Source organism: Phyllostomus discolor, chromosome 6, assembly GCF_004126475.2.
Source record: "Phyllostomus discolor isolate MPI-MPIP mPhyDis1 chromosome 6, mPhyDis1.pri.v3, whole genome shotgun sequence".
Lineage (NCBI taxonomy): Eukaryota > Metazoa > Chordata > Mammalia > Chiroptera > Phyllostomidae > Phyllostomus > Phyllostomus discolor.
This window is the reverse complement of record NC_040908.2, coordinates 62,749,576-62,767,033: the sequence shown is the minus strand read 5'-3', so window position 1 is coordinate 62,767,033 and position 17,458 is coordinate 62,749,576. Positions and strand designations below refer to the sequence as shown.

Sequence of the window (17,458 nt, the reverse complement as noted above, 5' to 3'; positions counted from 1 at the left end):
ACTCTGCTGGGTTCAAAGTTCCAGTCAGGCTTTGTCAGGCCACCTGGTGTCTTTCCTGCAAAAGGCAAGATGTGCAGCCATGAGCTGAAGGGTGAGCCTACAGACCCCAGCCCAGGGAGCAGACAGGTCCAGCAACCAGGGATCTAAGCTAACCACAAAGTTTTTCACACTGGGCTGTGAAGGTAGGAGGAGTAGGTAGGTAGCTTCTTCCCTCCTGAAGGGGGAAGGGGGCAGATTCTCACTCTCTGTTAACCTGCAGTCCAGGGGATACAGGCTCCGAGGCTCTGGAGCCCTGGAGCTCCGAAGCCCTGCCCTGGGGTTTCCCAGGAGCCCTGGTCCCAGGTAAATGTGAATGGAGACAGGTGTGAGGGCCTGTCCTCAACCTTGATGCTCCCCAGCCCCCGCTCCACACACCCAGCCTCAGGCTGTGCTACCTAAGAGTCTTTCCCTGGCCCCACACACAGCTGCTCAGTGGTCCTTGAATTGGAGGACAATCAGGTGGCACTTGCTAATGTGAGACAAAATGTCTTATTTGGCTGTACCTGCTTATGGTTTAGCTTTGTATTTTAAGAAAAGGAAACAAACTTGAAAATGACTTGTCATCATAGAAATAAAACAAAAAATAGTTATTGCCAGGTGAGAAAAAAAGAGAAATTAATGGTGCACAATTATTGGAAAGAAATCAGGTTCTCTAAGCACCAATAAAATTTGTCTTTTAAGTGATGTGAGCTCTGGAAAGCAGAGACAGCGTGGTGTGTGGAAGTTACATTGTTGCGGCCCAGCACAGCAGTGGGCACAGAATGCAAACAGGCACTTCCTCGGGAGAAGCAGGCTGGGTGGCCAGCCTGTGGCAAGATGCTCACTCTCAACCTCAATTAGGGAGATACAAGTTTAAACAACAATGAGATACCAACTCACACCTATCAGAGTGGCAGAGTGGCAGAAAAGACTGACAAAACCAAAAGTTATAAACCATATGGGAAGTGAAAACTCAGTAGCTACAGGGGGTTTTTTTGTTGTTGTTGTTTTGGTTTTTTCATCACCTGGTTTTATTAACTAGCCAAAGGCCACCTAGGAGAAAGAGTTAGTCTCATTCCTTTAAGTTTAGTTTTTAAGGCATGGTTACCATAACCTGGCTGAGTAGCCGCTATGCACACTAACATATTTCTCCCTGTAGGATTCTGTTTTAAAGGCTACCAAAGTATAACATAACCAGAGTCTATGATTCCACGTAGATTTCTACATCAGAAAATGTTTTATCTTTCCAACTCACTTTAACATCACTATCAATACACAAGTGGTAAACGCAAGTAGTTTTGCAAAAAGTTTCCCTGTAAAATCCAAATAACCAATCTCTAGTTTGGGTCTGCTTATGTGAAATGTTACCATTTGGGGAAGCTGGGGGAAAAGCGTACAAAGGTGTCCTGTATTATTTTTCCAGTTTACTCTGAGACTATAATTATTTCAAAATAATTAAAACAAAAAGGTTACTCATGAAAATGGGAGTATAAACATTGCAGCTCAAAATATAAAAAAAAAAAAATCCGAATAGGTTTTGGAGAGCTTGGGAGTCGCCTGACAGACATGATGCCTCAGTCAGGAGGACCCAGAGGTGCAATGAAAAGAAGCCTTATGTATGCATAATGCCTCTCACTAATTCTGACAGCGATAAACATCAGATGAATTGTCGCTTCTGCTCTCCCCAATTCCCAGACCAAGAATGCTCTGAATTAGCTTCAGCTACCAAGGAACAATGTGAGAGGGAGAAAGGCCCCCTAATTTTGTGAAAACCCAGGGAGAACATTCTGCATATAATTTCAGTCTGTCTGAATCTGAGGCTCAATCACACCAAATGCACAGTCCCGGGCAAACAGTCTGCCGAGTGTGCCAGGGCTCGGAGCTGGGTGGGGTCCCAGGGCTCACTGGCTTTCATCTCCCGCCCTGCGCGCCAGCAAATCGTCCTGGCTCAGGACCAGCTAGTCCTTCTCTTTCTGCAAGACCTGCCCCTCTCCCACGTAGCGCCTGGTCCACCTGATGGTCTGCGAGCACGACGGACTGATATTGCTCACGGAAGAGACGCTCACCCTCCTCCGAGTGCGGCTGATGGGGCCGGACGCGCAAACGCATGGGCAGGAGGAGGAACTTGTCCTCCTTGATGTCCCAGAGTCGCATCTGAGCCCCCAGCACCCACCAGCAGACCCACGAAGCTCATGTCCAGGATGTGGTCCTAGAACTCCGCCCCAACGGGGCTGCAGGTAGGCGCAGCGAGCCTGGTCGAGGTTGGCCTGAGCGCTGTACACCAGCGAGCAGACGCCCAGGTTCTCGTGCTAGGCGCCCGCGTCTCCGCAGCCAGAGCATCTGCTACGCGTACGCTTCGCGGTCGCTTTTTCTCGTAGCGAGTACCTGCAGCAGGAGTGTCCCTGAAGCATCGCAGCGAGCAGCGTCTCCTTCCAGGCCACGGTGCCGGCAACCTCAAGTACACCAGGGCTGGCCAGCGTGGGGCGGGGTAGCCGCCGCCCTAGCCCCGGAGCAGCAGCAGCAGCAGCAGCGGCGGCGGCGCGTCCCTGGGCGCCCAACCTCACCCACAAGCCTGGCTTCTTGGCTGCCGGCTGCCGACCAAAGTCAGTAGCTACAGGTTTGAAGAGAACCGTGGTCGAGTCAGTCATTGCTCTCTAAGTCAACTTGCTTCTAAGTCATTCCTGGTCATTCTAGGGTGGTGACCTCCTTCAGGTCACCACCCTAGAGAAAATCTTGTACATGGACTCTAGGGAATATGTATAAGGCTATTCTCTGTAGCATCTGTTTATCGCAACAAAAGCAGCCTAAAGGTCCACCAACAGAGGAATGTGTAAATAAGCAGTGGCAGCTGTGATTCATTCTTACTGTTCTTGCATTGTGCATCCTCCAATATATGGAAGACTATGTACTCCTACATTCACTAAAAAAAATTTTATTGTGGTAAAATGCGTGTAACATACTAACCATCTGAACCATTTTCAAGTGTACAGTTCAGTTGTAATAAGGATAGCTACATTACCGTGCAATCCATCTCCAGGACTCTTACCTTGCCAAACTGAAAGCCTATGCCCATTACGCACTAACTCCCCACTCCCCTAACCCCTGGCCTTGGCAGCCACCAGTCTATTTTCTGTCTCTATGATTTTGGCTACTCTGTGTAGCTCATGCGGGTAGAATCACATACTGTTTGTCTGTGACTGGCTTATTTCACCTAGCATAAGGTCCTCACGGTTCATCCACATTGTAGTATATGTCAAAATTGGCTTCCTTTTTATTTTATTTTTCATTTGCAAAAAAATGTGTGTACAATTCTATAGTACATCATTTGTATATTGTATTGTGTGTTCACCACCCCAAGTCAGGTCTCCTTCCATCACCATTTATCGCCCCTTCACCCTCCTCTACCTCCCCCAACACCCTTCCTTTTTAAGGCTGCAAAATATTTTATTGTACGGATGTAATGCATTTTGATTATTCACTCATTCGTCCACCACTGGGGATGGGGGTAGCTCACACCTTAGCTGTTGTGAATAAAGCTACTACCCACTGGGTGTGCTCCTTCACTCAGTTTTAACTTGACATCATTCTTCATAGAGATTGCTTTAAAGCATATAATTCCCAATGTGTTGTAAATGTTGATATTTTAAAATAAAGCTTTTACATCACTCTTTTAATTGTTTCTAATAGACTATAAATAAATGTCAATTTTATTTCAACTATCACCCATTTTAAAAATATAAGAAAAAGTTCTTCCTTAACTTTTAGAAGTTTTTTTTATTATTCTTTTTCTCCTTGAACTTACGATTCCATACACTTGAAGATTTTAAATTGATCATTCTTCTCTACCAAAAATGCATATAAGTTGACATTTTAATTTCCTGTAACCATAATTTCTAAGTATTAAAAAATTATTCAGATTACACCATCATTACAACTATTAGTAGTGCACAATTGTTCAAAAATAACATAAAGAAGTTATAAATCTCAAAAATTAATTATTAAACAAAAAGTAGCCTTTGGCAATATTGCACTATAGTCAAGCAAGGCGTTACCATCAGGGGAAGCTGGGTGGGTGAAGGGAATTCAGGATCTCTTTGTACTATTCTTATAACTGCAATGTCAAGCTACAGTTATTTCAAAATAAGAAATTTAATTTAAAAAGTAACTGAGCCTCTAGCCGGTGTCGCTCAGGTGATTGGAGTGTCATCCTGTAACGGAGAGTTTGAGGGTTCCATTCCGGTGAGGGCGCACACCTAGGCTTCTGGTTCAATCTCCAGTCCAGGCGCGTACTATTCCCGTCCTGGTGGGTTCCAGAGGCAACCAGTCACTCCTCACTCACACTGGCATTTCCCTCCCTTCTTCTCTCCCTTCCTCTCTCTCCCTGTAAAACAAAAGCAATAAAAAAATGTCTTCCAGTGACAATTATATATATATATATATGAACTTTGAGGAGAAATTCAGTTCTCAAAGTGCTGGATAGGTCTGGGCCAGGGTGAGTGGCAGAGGGATGGAGACCACTGTGGGTTGTGAGGCCACCTCTGGAGAAATTCAGTCAAGATTGGTAGATCACAGACCAGCTATGGAAAGTGAAACCCATTATTTTGTGAAAGAATCTAAAGAAAACTATGGCCTTGGAGAAGTGTGAGCTCTTGAAAATTTGAAGGGTATAATCAATGAAACAAATGAACACATTTTTCCCTAAGGTAGAGGAACAATGCAAGACAACTTACACCGAGTTCTCCAGAGACTGCAAGCAGCTACTGACTCGGGCTGCAGACTCTAATAGAGAAAGCAGGAGTAAAACAAGATTCATAATGACCATTTAATAGTAGGTGAACACCAGCATACATACAATGCAGTGTGAAGATTTCATGAAAAACAACATGACAAACAGGCTGAAGTGGGCGAAGAGCACAGAAAAGCTATGGAGAGGCTTAAAGAACAGTATACTGAAATGGAGAAGGACCTAGAAAAATTTTCGCCCTTTTAAGAGCTTGAACCACAACAATGACAAACTAATGAGAAACCATTGACATCCCCGGGAAAACTATTCCCACCAAACCATTTAGCCTCTGCTTCAAGCTTAGCAATATATGCATGGCACTCATATCAGAAACAAAGAATTCTACTGAAGTTTTAGTTAAATATTTGGTGGAAGAAAAGTGCTACATCTTTCCAGTTTCAAGTGTATTTATATGTGATTATTTGAATGGGGAGGAGTAGGAGGGAAAATGGGATATTTATTCTTTGTTAATCAGAATTGGTCTTTTTACTGATTATCAGAGAACTGTAAAGACTTCTTAGAGAGAAAAATAGTTAAGTTAATTCTTACAGAGGGTTAAAATTAGTTTATTGTTGTGGTTTAGACTGCAGATATAATAGTATTAGCCTCCTCGGCTACTGGAGCGATGTGTAAAGTGTTATTCCATGAGTCCTGCAGACACAAACAGCTGTCCTGGGAACAGGCCACATTTAAGAGCGTGAGCGGACTGCAGTCTCTGCTGCGGCGAGGGCAGTCTCACTGGCCCGCGAACGGCCCGTTGGGAAGGGCACAGACTGCGCAGGGCAGCACGATGCCACGTGTTTCCTTGATGACAAGACACGCTTGTTAAGTTTGTGGCCTTCAGCACTTAATATTTTCAGCTATTAAGTATGCTCAGATGGAAAGGCTTACCAAAAATATAGCTGACTTTCAGCCTGTCCAAGAACCATAGTATTTACCTCATTTTTGTGCCTGCTTTGCAGTGTGTGAGCCTTGTATAATAAGACAAATAATGCCTATACATGTTTCAACTGTTTGAAGTGTCATCAGCAAAATCTGCCAAGAAGTCCCTCTGGAACCAAATAAAGATCCTGGCTCAGACTAGACCAGGAGCATTTGCCCACATGGCAAATGACCCATGTTAAATGTTAATCGCTTTTAGTGTTTAATGTCTGTTCTCATAAGAAGGTGTATTATGATGAAACAGATACTGATTCTGTCATCACTGTGATCTTCAAAAATCTGCATTTAACAGTCTAATTAGGGAACTAAATTGATTGTTTATTTGCCATAAACAAAGCAAAACTAAATGCAACCATTTCAAGAGATTTATGCCAAATGAATTTGAGGTATGGATATATCTTTCAAATATTTTTTATTTTTCTTCAGGAAAGAAAGGCACAAGAAAGAAAATACCCAACTCTTGAGTGATCTCAGTGTTGCCGGCGGAGAAAGATGACAATGCTTGCTTGTGTGAATTACAGCTCACTGTCAAAGCTTCATTCTTGGCTGCATGTTGAAGATGTGAGTAAAGTTCATAAAAGAGATGAAAAACAGTTGGCTAGGTCCAATCAGTTAGTGAATCCATAGGGTAACATTACTTGTTGCTAGAATGAGAAAGGTTCTCTACCCCAGCCAAGCTGTGACTATGGATCCCTAAAACATGATTCAAACACTGTCTCAGCGTCCTCTAGCATTCTGGGATGCCTTCCTCTCATTGCTTTTGATGCCTTATGGTTCTCTTTGCTATGTTCAGAAAGGGATATACAGTATTTTCACTTGTTCTATTTGGCACTTTAAGCCAAAGGGGGGTTGGATTGAGGGTGGGAGGTGGGGGTGGGTGGAGCTGGGGAAAGTGGTGGCAGAAAAATGGAGACAACTGTACTTGAACAATAATTTAAAAATAAATAAGTACGCCCTGGCTGGCATAGCTCAGTGGATTGGGCGCAGGCTGCGAGCCAAAGTGGTCCAGGTTCGATTCCCAGTCGGGGTACATGCCTGGGTTGCGGGCCATGACCCCCAGCAACCGCACATTGATGTTTTTCTCTCTCTGTCTCTGTCTCCCTCCCTTCCCTCTCTAAAAATAAATAAATAAAATCTTTAAAAAAATAAATAAGTAATAAAAGATACAAAATAAATTAAAAACATAAGAACATGTGTCATTAATTGTGGAAAATCTTCAGCCATGATCCCTTCCAATATTCCTTCTCTATATTCCCTTTAACCTCCTTTTTCTGAAATCCTAGCAAACAATTCCCAGCGCTGACCCACACCGCCACAGCTTTTCACACTGCTTCTGTCTTCACCGCTTCAGTGTTTATCTGCCTGCTTTACCTTCGCTGTGAGTTCCTCACTGCTAGCTTCTAGTGTACTCACTTTCCTTTCATCTATATCCAGCGTGGAGTGTGTTCTAGTTTATATCTACAGTTTTCCTTTCTAGTATGCTCACTATTTATTGTTGTTCAGTTGTTCGTGTTTAATTTCCGCATTTTCTACATGTCCTTATTCTCTTTCTTTTAAACTCTGTCCAGGCTGCTACATGTACTGTGCATCTCTTTGGGAGTGACTTCACATCCAAACTGAGTTTGTGATCCTTACGTGCACTACTAACACATCTACCTTCTCCCCGCCTCCTTCTTTTCCTTTCGGCCACACCACAACTACGTGCTAAAGCATCATGTCAGCACCATCTTGACTAAGTCCAATGCCTTGTTCTAAACAACTTCTCTCCCAGTTCTAACTTGTCTCCAGACCAGCCACTTTGTAAAGCCTTTCCTGACCACACTCACCTGATATTGACTACCTCTGTCTCTTCTGGTTTGCTGCACCCTGCTTTTGCTTTCATTTAGCATTTACCAAACAAGGGTTTCTTGAAGACCAAGAGTGTGTCGTACCCTCTGTCAGGCACCACAGTATAAACATGAGCAAAACAAGGTCTCTTCCTCAAGGAGTCAAGGGTCGGTCATCAAGCCAGATGAATAAACAAACTACTGCTCTGCAAAGTAAGTGGTGCAGTCCACGAATGTCCAAGGTCCAGGTGGAGGGGGCATGGAGCTGAGCCCCACAGAGGGGAGATGCTTGAGCTGGGCCTTGAGGAACAGGAGTTTACTAAACAGAGCTGAGGACATTCCTGGCTGAGGGAATACCATGCTCAATGGCACTGAGGTGGAAAAAGAAAAGGACACTTTCAAAAATATCAAGACACCAAGCCTAGTACATGCGAGGGAGGTGAGCAGGAAAGGGTGGAGATGGGGCTGCAGAGCTGAGTGTGCAGGGCCTCAGGCAACATTCAGGACTACTGATGTGTCCCTAGGCACCATGCAAAGACCTTGAATGTTAAAGCAGGAGCTTGGCAGGACAAGGTTTTCACTGGAAGGAACCGGAAGCAATGGAAGGGACCAGAGTCAAAGTGGGATGACCAAGTAGGAGACTAAAGATGACAGCAGCCTAGATGACCTTGAAGGTCCCAGGATGGAGGAAAGTGGGAGTAGCAAAAGTGAGGTAGAGTTGACAGTTACATATCTGTGACTGAGATAAAGTAAGGCCTGACAACTCTAAAGCTGAAGGCCTTCCTCCACCAAACAAGCTAACCCCTTGGCAAGGGGAGCCAGCAGGCCACTCCCATAGCCATTATTCAGCATCTCAGGAGCTGTGGCACCGGGCCTTGAGTCATTCCCTACCATGGCCCTGCCCAGTTACACATTGTTGGATAGGTCTTTAATTTGTGTAAATTAAAGTTATTTTATTTCCATGTTTTAAGGACAAACGCCTTGGGATAAAAAACAGACCCATTTAAATTCAGCATAGAAACTGCTGACTGTCTTACCCTGTGTCTCTCTCTGGATATTTTTTTAAAAGTAAGGGGCTCACTTGGCAGAGTGCAGTTGTTCTCATTTCTTCACGCCATCCTGTGTGGGGGCAGCAGTGTGGGGGATGGGAGCTTACCTGGAGGTGAGAGGCAAGCCATATCCAGCTCTGAACACCTGGCCCTAGAGTGAGCAGGCATCTCCAGAACTTTTGTAATTGCATCTGCTCTTCTGCTTGATACAGAGCGGATGTCGTTGTGGTTACATTGAGAATCCACCACATTCTGTGAAAAATATCATTGGGGTCACAAGCCTCCTTGGTGGGTTTGACATGTCGCCATAGCATCCCCCCACCCTTCGCCATGCTCTGTATAAAAGGGCTGCCTCCAAGCCAGCTGCAGCTCCCTTCTAGGAGACTGAAATGGAACTACTCTATTTTCACACATTGCACCCCAAAATCTGACCATCAACATACTCACGGGCAGAGTTTCCAATATCCAAATATCTGTAGGTTGAGTCTAGCCCAACTCCATGCTTCCTCCACTGGGCAAGGTACACTTTCCCAGCTGTGTACTCTCATACCACCCTCTGAGTGCATCCTTTAGCTCACAGGGCCATCTGACACTCCTCCTTGCAATGGGAACAGAAATGAAGCAAAATGGGAAGCTGCTGTCTAAAATGAAGATTGCCATGTTGGAGACCTGTTTGGACTTAACTGTTACCTTCACTTATATGTCTACACAACCAGACACACACACACACACACCCCAACATGCCAGGAGATCCATTCCTATGTACCCCATTCATAACCATCATTACAAAAGGTTTCCTTCCCCAACCACCCTCATCTTTAGTTTAAAAATGTTACATGTATTGGTGCAAGTCCTCAATGATACAGATACATTATATCTACTACAGCCTTACTAGCAATGACAAAAATTGAAAAACTGCTTAAATGAAAATGCCCCCATTTAGAAGAATGGGGTGGCTCTACAAGAACTGACATGAAAAGCTTTCCATCTACTGTTAGATAAGAAAGATAAGTTGCAAATATATATGTGTGTGTGTATATATATATATATATATACACACACACATACATAGCACAGCTACACCTTCTAAAACAGTGTATAAACATCTGTTGATGAATGGGTAATATCTGAGGAACACACTCTAATGTAACAGTGATTTTCTTTGGAGAATGGACAACTACGAGGAGAGCTGAGCCGGAGGACTTCCCCTGTACTCTTTTTTGTGTCATCTGAAGTTTTTCAAGAACATGTAATTCTTGTAAGGTAAAAAACACTTTAAAAACATTTTAAATATAAAATGTTAAATTTTCCATGTTTTAGTAAACAACTGACTGCTTCAGGAAGGAGTACACAGCATTGAAATCAAGGTAATTCTTTTGAAAAGTCCATTTCACACTAAGTTCAGATTCCACAAAGGGAGTACAGTTCATAAACACAGCTCGGCCTAAGCTGAGGCGTGTCTGAAACAGGGTCCCCACAGGACAGAACTCGCAGGTGGGGCAGACACATGGAAGAGATAATTGAGCCAGGTGGCTTGGTTCTAGAATCAAGCAACAGGATGAAGTGCAGCTACCATAAAACTCAAAGTGAGAAGACCTGGAAACCCTGAAGAAATGGGAGGAGGGCACCCACTGGGTCTGGAAATGTTTCAGAACAGCAACAGACCAAAAGGAAGGGGACACATGTGTGCCAGGGCCAGACAGGGAAGACTGCCTTCACCCAGGCTACACCCATACCCCTGCTCAGCACCCAGAGCAGGGGAAACAGAAACGAGATCGGAGTCCCACAGCACCAGAGTGGGCCTCAGGGCTTAAGCAAGAAGTCTGACAAGGGAAAGGAACAGCAAAGGCAAGAGCAGCCCCGAGTGTGTAGACGAGCTCAAGCCGGTGCGAGTGCAGCGGTGGGGACCTGAGCAGAGGCTGGAACAAACCCGCACTCACACAAGGGCTCTGAGCCAGGCCAGGGGGAAGCTCTCATCCAGTCCTGCAGGTCATGGGAGATGGCAGGAATGATTCCATCACATCCCTGTATGAGATTAATGTTCACAGCAGATGGCTGGAGGACTGGCCAGGAGAGAGAGGGAGTATGGAGGCTGTGGCAATGGCCCTAAGAAAGGGTTATTAGCTGTGTGGCAAAGGTTTAGCCGCTGGGAGAAGGACCCAACCGGTGTGGTCCGCAGAGCACCGCCAGCCCCAGCCAGCCCCACAAGCCTGGGGTCGCGGATGCACCGCAGTCCCTCCTGGGTGAACCCCAGACTCTGGCCGAGTTCTTGAGAAGTGGGCAAGTCATTAGCGCCTCTTCCTTCTCGGCCCGCAGTACCCATTTTGCAAAGCCTCGTGGTAACAGTGCCAGAGACACTGCGAGTGAGCGCAAAGGAAGTGGACACTCCTCTCTGCCTTCCTGCTCACTCTTGCCCTCATTTCTCGAGGTGTCTAATCTCTCATTATCTTCTGGCACTCCCACAAGAATGCCGCGTCGAACTTCTCAACTGCCCCGGACACCCGCAGGGGGTGAGCCTAGACGGCTCCCACCTGCGGGCCCAGCCCCCTCGCTGGGCTGGAAGGTGACAACCGCGAAAGGAGGGCGAGTAGCTCCTCGGCGGAGCTTCGGGTGACATCACATCCTCCCAACGGGAAATCAGGCTCGCGGCCGTCCGAAGGACTCAACTTCCCCGCTCGGCGTCGCGCCGCCTCCTGCGCGCCTCCAGCGGGCGTCTGAGCGGGCGCCGAGCCGCGCTGCGGGAGCGCGCCATGACCTCGCGGGCGACACGGGTGGCCCTGCCGCTGGCCCTGATGCTCCGTGAGTTAGCGGCCCTCGGGGGTCGCGGGGCGAGGACGGGGTGGAGAGGCTGGTGGGGGCGCGGGGCTCGGGCTCAGCCTCCCCGCCTGCATGCCCGCAGACGCCGCAGCGGTGCTGGTCCTCGGGGGGAACGAGTTCCGGCTGACGCCGCGCCAGGTGACCGCGACCGTGGGCAAGCAGGTGGACCTGCGCTGCGAGGTGATGGTGAGCAAGTCGTCGGGCTGCACGTGGCTCTACCAGCGGCGGGAAGCTGCCGCCAGCCCTGTCTTCCTAATGTACTTGTCCAGTACCCGGAGCAAGATAGCCGACGGGCTGGACTCCAGGCGCATCTCGGGCCAAAGGGTCCAGAGCGACATCTACACCCTCACGCTGCACAGCTTCAGAGAAGAGGAGGAAGGCTACTACTTCTGCTCGGTCGTGGCCAACTCGATCGTGTACTTCAGCCCCTTCGTGCCCGTCTTCCTGCCAGGTCCGGGAGCCGAGGGCGTGGCACCTCTCGGTGTGAGGGTTGGGGCTCTCCTCTGAACCCGCTTTCACGTGGACGCCCCGCTTTCGAGCCTCTTAGTGCCCCTGGGAGCTACTTAGATACTGTCCTCATTTCACAGACGTGGAAACTGAGGCGAAGGCGTGGCAGGGTAGAGGCTAAAGATGTCTTTTTTAAGTCCAGCCGATCTGGACTCGAGTTCAGGTGCTGGTGAGGTCCAGGGCACCGCACTTAAATTCTCTGAGCCTCCGTTTGCTCGTCAATAAAATGCGGACATCAACCCAAGCCCTCAAGGGAGCGTGCCAACTGGGGCTGAGCCCTGGAGGGAGGCTGCTGGTGGGGAGCGGGCTGCTGCGTTCCAGTTGCAGGCCCCGAGGTGCCCTTCACGGAGCCTGAAAAGAGGGGCTGCCGCGCCTGCCGTGAAAGGGTCAGCGAAGAGCCAGGAGGTTCCCACCCCATCTCCCTCGCCTTGAGAGCGGAGTGACGCGCGGCAACTGTCCGTTCTTCCTCCGGTGGAAACCGGGAGGAGACGTCTCCTAGGGCAGAAGCGCGCGCGGAGCTGTGGGGAGGGTTTGCGTCGGGATCTCTAGCCCGACCCCTAACCACGCTCCATTGCTCCCGCAGCGAAGCCCACGACGCCGGTACCACGGCCACCCACGCCAACGCCCCCCAAAGTGTCGCAGCCGGTGTCCCGGCGCCCAGAGACTTGCCGGCCACCGGCCAGCAGCACAGGTGAGGCTCGCTCGGGGTCCCGAGGTGGGGGGTGGGGTGAGGGGGACCGGCCAAGGGCAGTGCAGACCGCTCGGACAGCCCTACTAGGGTCAGCCCTGATCCGAGAGGTAGAGCCGAGGGCGGTGCAAGTAGTGGGAAAACCGAGACCCGGAGCTGGGAGACGTGCTGGGGCTTCGGCAAGGGGTGGAGGATCGGATCCTAAATGTCTGTGTCTTCGGTGTCGTCAGTGGAAACGAAAGGGAAACACTTCGCCTGTGTTATCTACATATGGGCTCCACTGGCTGGCCTCTGCGCGGTCCTTCTTCTGTCCCTGGTCATCACCGCCACCTGCAGCTACAGTAAGTCCCAGGGAACCCAGGGGCAGGGCGCTCCGCTCCGCAACCGCGCATTCTGCTGCTTGATCCAGGCAGCTCTTTTGGGGAGATGGGGTTGAGATTTCTGGGACTCCAAGCTGCATCGCAGGACCAGAAACAACTGGTTTCCTCCTGGAGATGGGACGCGGGAAAGCCCTTTCCCACTCCTCTTCCACTCTGCTGGAAGTTTTTTAAATGAAGGACAGATCCCTACCGAACCCCCAGCGGCGGCAGCACTTGTGTTCCTTCTGCGCCGCGGGGAGTGCGTGCACAGGTTCGGGCTTACCACGGACTCCGCCGGGGAGGTCGCCTCTGGGGCCCGGGGCCCAGTGCCCACGGAGGCTGGGCCAGCTGCACCACGGGGTGATGTTTGTCCCTGGCCCCTCCCCATGAGCCCCCTACCCGACTTTGGTTCCCACGCAAGTGAACCACAGGTGTATTTGCAATGTGTTTAGTATGTTTGTTTTCAGTCTTTTTTTTTTTTTTTTTTTTTATGAGAAGAGGGATGGAAAAGAAACCCTGACCTGGACTCTCAAGAGTTATAAACCTAAAGAAACAGGAGCAGGGAAGGAGAAACCATATTTGGGGACTATTGGGAGAGGCAGTCACTTTACCCCTTCTTTTTTCTTTATCCAGGAAACCGAAGACGCGTTTGCAAATGTCCCAGGTGAGTCTCTCATAACTGGTGGGCCTGCTAACCCACTGAGCAGCCCTGGGCTCGGATCCCAGCTTCCCAAGCAGCAGACGTGGGAACCTTTCCCAGAGAGGCTGTGGCAGTGGAATCCTGGGAACAGGGAATCAGCACAGTGCTGGAGCGGCAACTGGAGAAAGTGGAGACCCAGGCTGGGCTGATGGGGGAGCAATGTGACTTCAGTAAATCTGCATCTGATTTGGCCTAGCACCTGAAAACCCATCTGAAGGATTCCCCCAGTTTACACAAGCTCTTCAAAAGACCTGAGGTCTCTTTACCTGGATGATCTCAGCTGGGTTTTGTTTTGTTTTTCTTAAGAAAGCTTTTTTCTCCCTACTTGCTTGATGTAGTTTTTTTTTAGAGTCAATCTTTTATCATCTGAACCAAATAAATAATGGCCTTGGTTCCTAATTTCCCTGTGTCAGCGGCAGGGCCTTGATTTGCTGCCAAGAACTGGAGTGAAAGAAAGAGGGGACCAGAGGCAGCTCTCTGGCCACTCAAATGGCTGCCCCACCCATTTTCAGGAGAGGATCATTCTGAAATGGCCATGAAAAAAAACAAGGCCTTGTCTCCTTTCTCTCTCTGGCTGAGGCCAAGGCAGCTCTGCGCTAATATCTAACAAGCAGCCCCCCTGGCCCTGCCCTGTGATACAGGTCCAACTCAGGATCTCCCTTCTCCTCACAGCAGCCCCGTGTGGTGGACACCAGGGTCCCGGCTCACAGATCTCCCACTCAGAGATCAGAAAACCTACCCAAGTGGGCAGAGACATGAGTACACTCAGATTATCAACAGTAGTAGCCACCATTGGATGAAATCCAGTTACCTGCCATAGAAATATACATGGATATTTATTTTCAATTTCAAGTTTCGTAACTTTTAAAGCAATTCCTATGACCGCTATTTTATGGATGAGAAAGCTGAGGCTTAGCACATGTAGTAACTGGTTTGAGGCCATTATGCCAGCAAGTAACAGAGCTGCAACTTCTGTCCAAAGCTCAGGCTCCTGCCTGTAGTTGGGTACTAAGAGAGGAGGGAGTTAAAGATAATCAATTATATTCACCAGTTCTTTTCAGTAGATGAAAACACTTCAGATTTTATACCTGGGGTTTGCATGTTTCTCTGCAGGGATCCAAGTTCAACATCTTACACATCATTATTTTTAACAATGCAGATGAATTTTCATTCATATATTATAATGCATATATTATAGGTGATAAATCATAATGAATTTTCAGTGCATATATTATAGGTGATAAACCAAGGGGATAAAGGCATTAAAAACAGAGAAGGATTTTTAGCAATTTCAATATTTGCAGTGCAGTGGGGAGCTTTTGGAAGACAATCATCCCTTATCTCTACCTTTTCTGAAAATTCTCATTTTGAAATGAATAACTGAGAATAAAACTCTGCCCTGAAATACAAAGCTGTGCAGATTAAGCATGTCTGAGGAGTCCATGTAGCTGAGCTAACACACCCAGGGATAGTGGAGGGCAGCTCAGCTCCCACAGAGAGGGTTTGGGGCGCGGTGTGTATAGACCTGACAGTAATAACTATCAGCCCATTTAGGAGGTGCTAGCCCCATACTGAATTAGCACACATTTCTAGTGTGGTTATCAAGGGGACTTTTAAATAAAGAGCTCTATTTGGCTGATGGTGGTGGCTTGCTCATATCTTCCCCTATCCCTATGAACCCTCCTAGGAGCTGAGAATCGAGCTTTTGTTATCAGCCTCTTTCTCTCACCTCTAATGGGGACCTTGATAAAGACCCTGGGTTCAGATCCTGGCTTCACCACCTCCTAGTTATGTGACCTTGGGCACGTTCTCTGACCTCTCATGGCCAGCACATACCCCTCAGGTTGCTGTGAGGACTGAACCAGATGGCACAAGTAAGGCACTTGGCAGGTTGCTGAGGTCATTCAGCCAGTCTGGGGCTGGTATCCCAGGGAGAGTGGGTGGACATGGGTGGATGCAGCACTGCATTGCAGGGGCTCTTGCTACAGTGATGGTCGCCTCTCTTCTAGGCCCCTGGTCAGACCAACAGGCAAGCCCAGCCCTTCAGAGAGATACGTCTAATATGGCGACGGGCCCTGCACAACAGCCACTACAAGACTTCAAACTGAGAACTCTCCTCACAAGGAGGGCAACAGTCCTTCCCTTCTGGTTTTTTTCAGCCTTCCTTCTTTATGTATTCATTTTCATTATTATTACTTTTTGTTGGGTGGGGGGTGGAGGGGTTACTCTTTCTTTGTCTTTAATTGACACAGAACAAAACCATATGTCTACAGTACACCATCGGGCACATGTATCAGGGGAAGGGACAGGCTGTGTTCTCAGAGCTAGGCCGTTAGAGCTGGTGGGGGCCTCACAACCACCTGGTCCACACCTCGTCCCTGGCCATCTCACAGAGGAGGAGGCTGAAGTCCAGGGGAGCTCGATCAGAGTCACAGCAGGGCTGGGGGGGCCCCTCCTCCACACCACTCAGATCTCTCTTCTGGAGGCGTCTGTCCCCGCGTGGGGTTCTGTGCCTCAAACCACAAAGGAACCAGTCATTTCTTGAGCGCCTGCGATGGACCCATTACTGCACCCAGAACCGTGAGAAGGTAATGAAATAAAAGAACCTCTGCCTTTCACAGAGTTCCGTAATGTAGTCGAACAGTAGCAGAATTTTTTATAAGAAAGCCTGAAATTGTATAGACAGACAGTAGGAATTCCTCAAATTAAAGTGAACTGAAGTCTGGAAAATGAATACCTCAATCTTTAAAGAAAACCTCTCTGACATCCCTAAGTGGAGGTGAAATTGTTCTCCCAGTCCTTCATTGCAGAGGGACCCACGAAAGAGGAGAGACCATCCTTTTACAAATATGATTGGAGCGTTGATAAAGTTGAATGGAGATCTTTTTGGATCTCAAAACTTCAGATGCCATATTTGAACATGCTCCTGGGACCACTGATGACTTTTTAGTTTGTAAAGGCAGAATTGTCAGAGAGCTGCCAGCACCGCTCTGGCCTCCTCTCAGTCAGGTGGGGATGTGGCAGATCAGACTCTGCCCTGGTGAGGAGGGGCGGAGTCTGTTTGCCTGAAGGGTTGCTCCCCACACGCACCCCCTCCCCTATGGTGGTGTACTAGAAATGTGTTCTCACTGGAAGAAAAACATTTAACTAGATAAGGAAATAAGAATCATCTGTAATTCTTTGCCCCCAGTATAACCCACTGTTAATATTATGGTATACATCTTCAGATTATTTTCTATGCATATATGTAAAATATATTCTTTGTTTTTTCAATGGAATTGCATTATGCTTTTTATAAGTGGCTTTAATAAACAAACATTTGCAGCATACTTTTTTAAAGTATATTTTATTGATTATGTTATTACAGTTGTCCCAGTTTTCCCCCTTTGCACTCCCCCTCTCCACCTAGTACTCCACTTCCCTCCAGCAATCTCCCCCTTAGTTCATGTCCATGGGTCATGCATATAACTTCTTTGGCTTCTCCATTTCCTATACTATTCTTATCCTCCTGTCTACTTTGCACCTACCAATTATGCTTCTTAATCCCTGTACCTTTTCTCCCATCTTCCCCCTTCCCCCTTGCTGCTAACCCTTCAAATAATCTCCATATCTATGTTTCTAATATAATTCTTGTTCTAATTGTTTGCTTCATTTGTTTTTGTTTTTTAGATTTAGTTGTTGATAGTTGTGAGTTTGTTGTCACTTTAATGCTCATAGTTTTGATCTTCTTTTCCTTCTTTTTTTTTAGAGAGGGGAAGGGAGGGAGAAG

At 47.6% G+C, this 17,458-nt stretch overlaps 1 protein-coding gene and 2 pseudogenes across 1 annotated transcript; 2 read left to right on the top strand and 1 right to left on the bottom strand.

The window, feature by feature from the left end:
• Positions 1-1,966: 1,966 nt before the first annotated feature.
• Positions 1,967-2,666, bottom strand: LOC114498480 (annotated as a pseudogene).
• A 1,859-nt stretch (positions 2,667-4,525) lies between these two features.
• Positions 4,526-6,195, top strand: LOC114498481 (annotated as a pseudogene).
• A 4,649-nt stretch (positions 6,196-10,844) lies between these two features.
• CD8A (CD8a molecule) lies at positions 10,845-17,024 on the top strand. Its single transcript, XM_028517321.2, has 6 exons — positions 10,845-11,417; positions 11,518-11,886; positions 12,526-12,633; positions 12,861-12,971; positions 13,623-13,653; positions 15,699-17,024. Exons 1-6 carry the CDS (start codon positions 11,369-11,371, stop codon positions 15,748-15,750), a joined length of 720 nt encoding a protein of 239 aa, XP_028373122.1. The 5' UTR covers positions 10,845-11,368; the 3' UTR covers positions 15,751-17,024.
• Positions 17,025-17,458: the final 434 nt, after the last annotated feature.

Excerpts from the sequence above, each read along its gene's own strand:
- CD8A (XM_028517321.2), top strand. The coding sequence starts at position 11,369 with ATGACCTCGCGGGCGACACGGGTGGCCCTGCCGCTGGCCCTGATGCTC. Across the intron at positions 11,887-12,525 it reads CGTGCCCGTCTTCCTGCCAG|CGAAGCCCACGACGCCGGTA; the intron begins GTCCGGGAGCCG and ends TTGCTCCCGCAG. Across the intron at positions 12,634-12,860 it reads GCCACCGGCCAGCAGCACAG|TGGAAACGAAAGGGAAACAC; the intron begins GTGAGGCTCGCT and ends CGGTGTCGTCAG.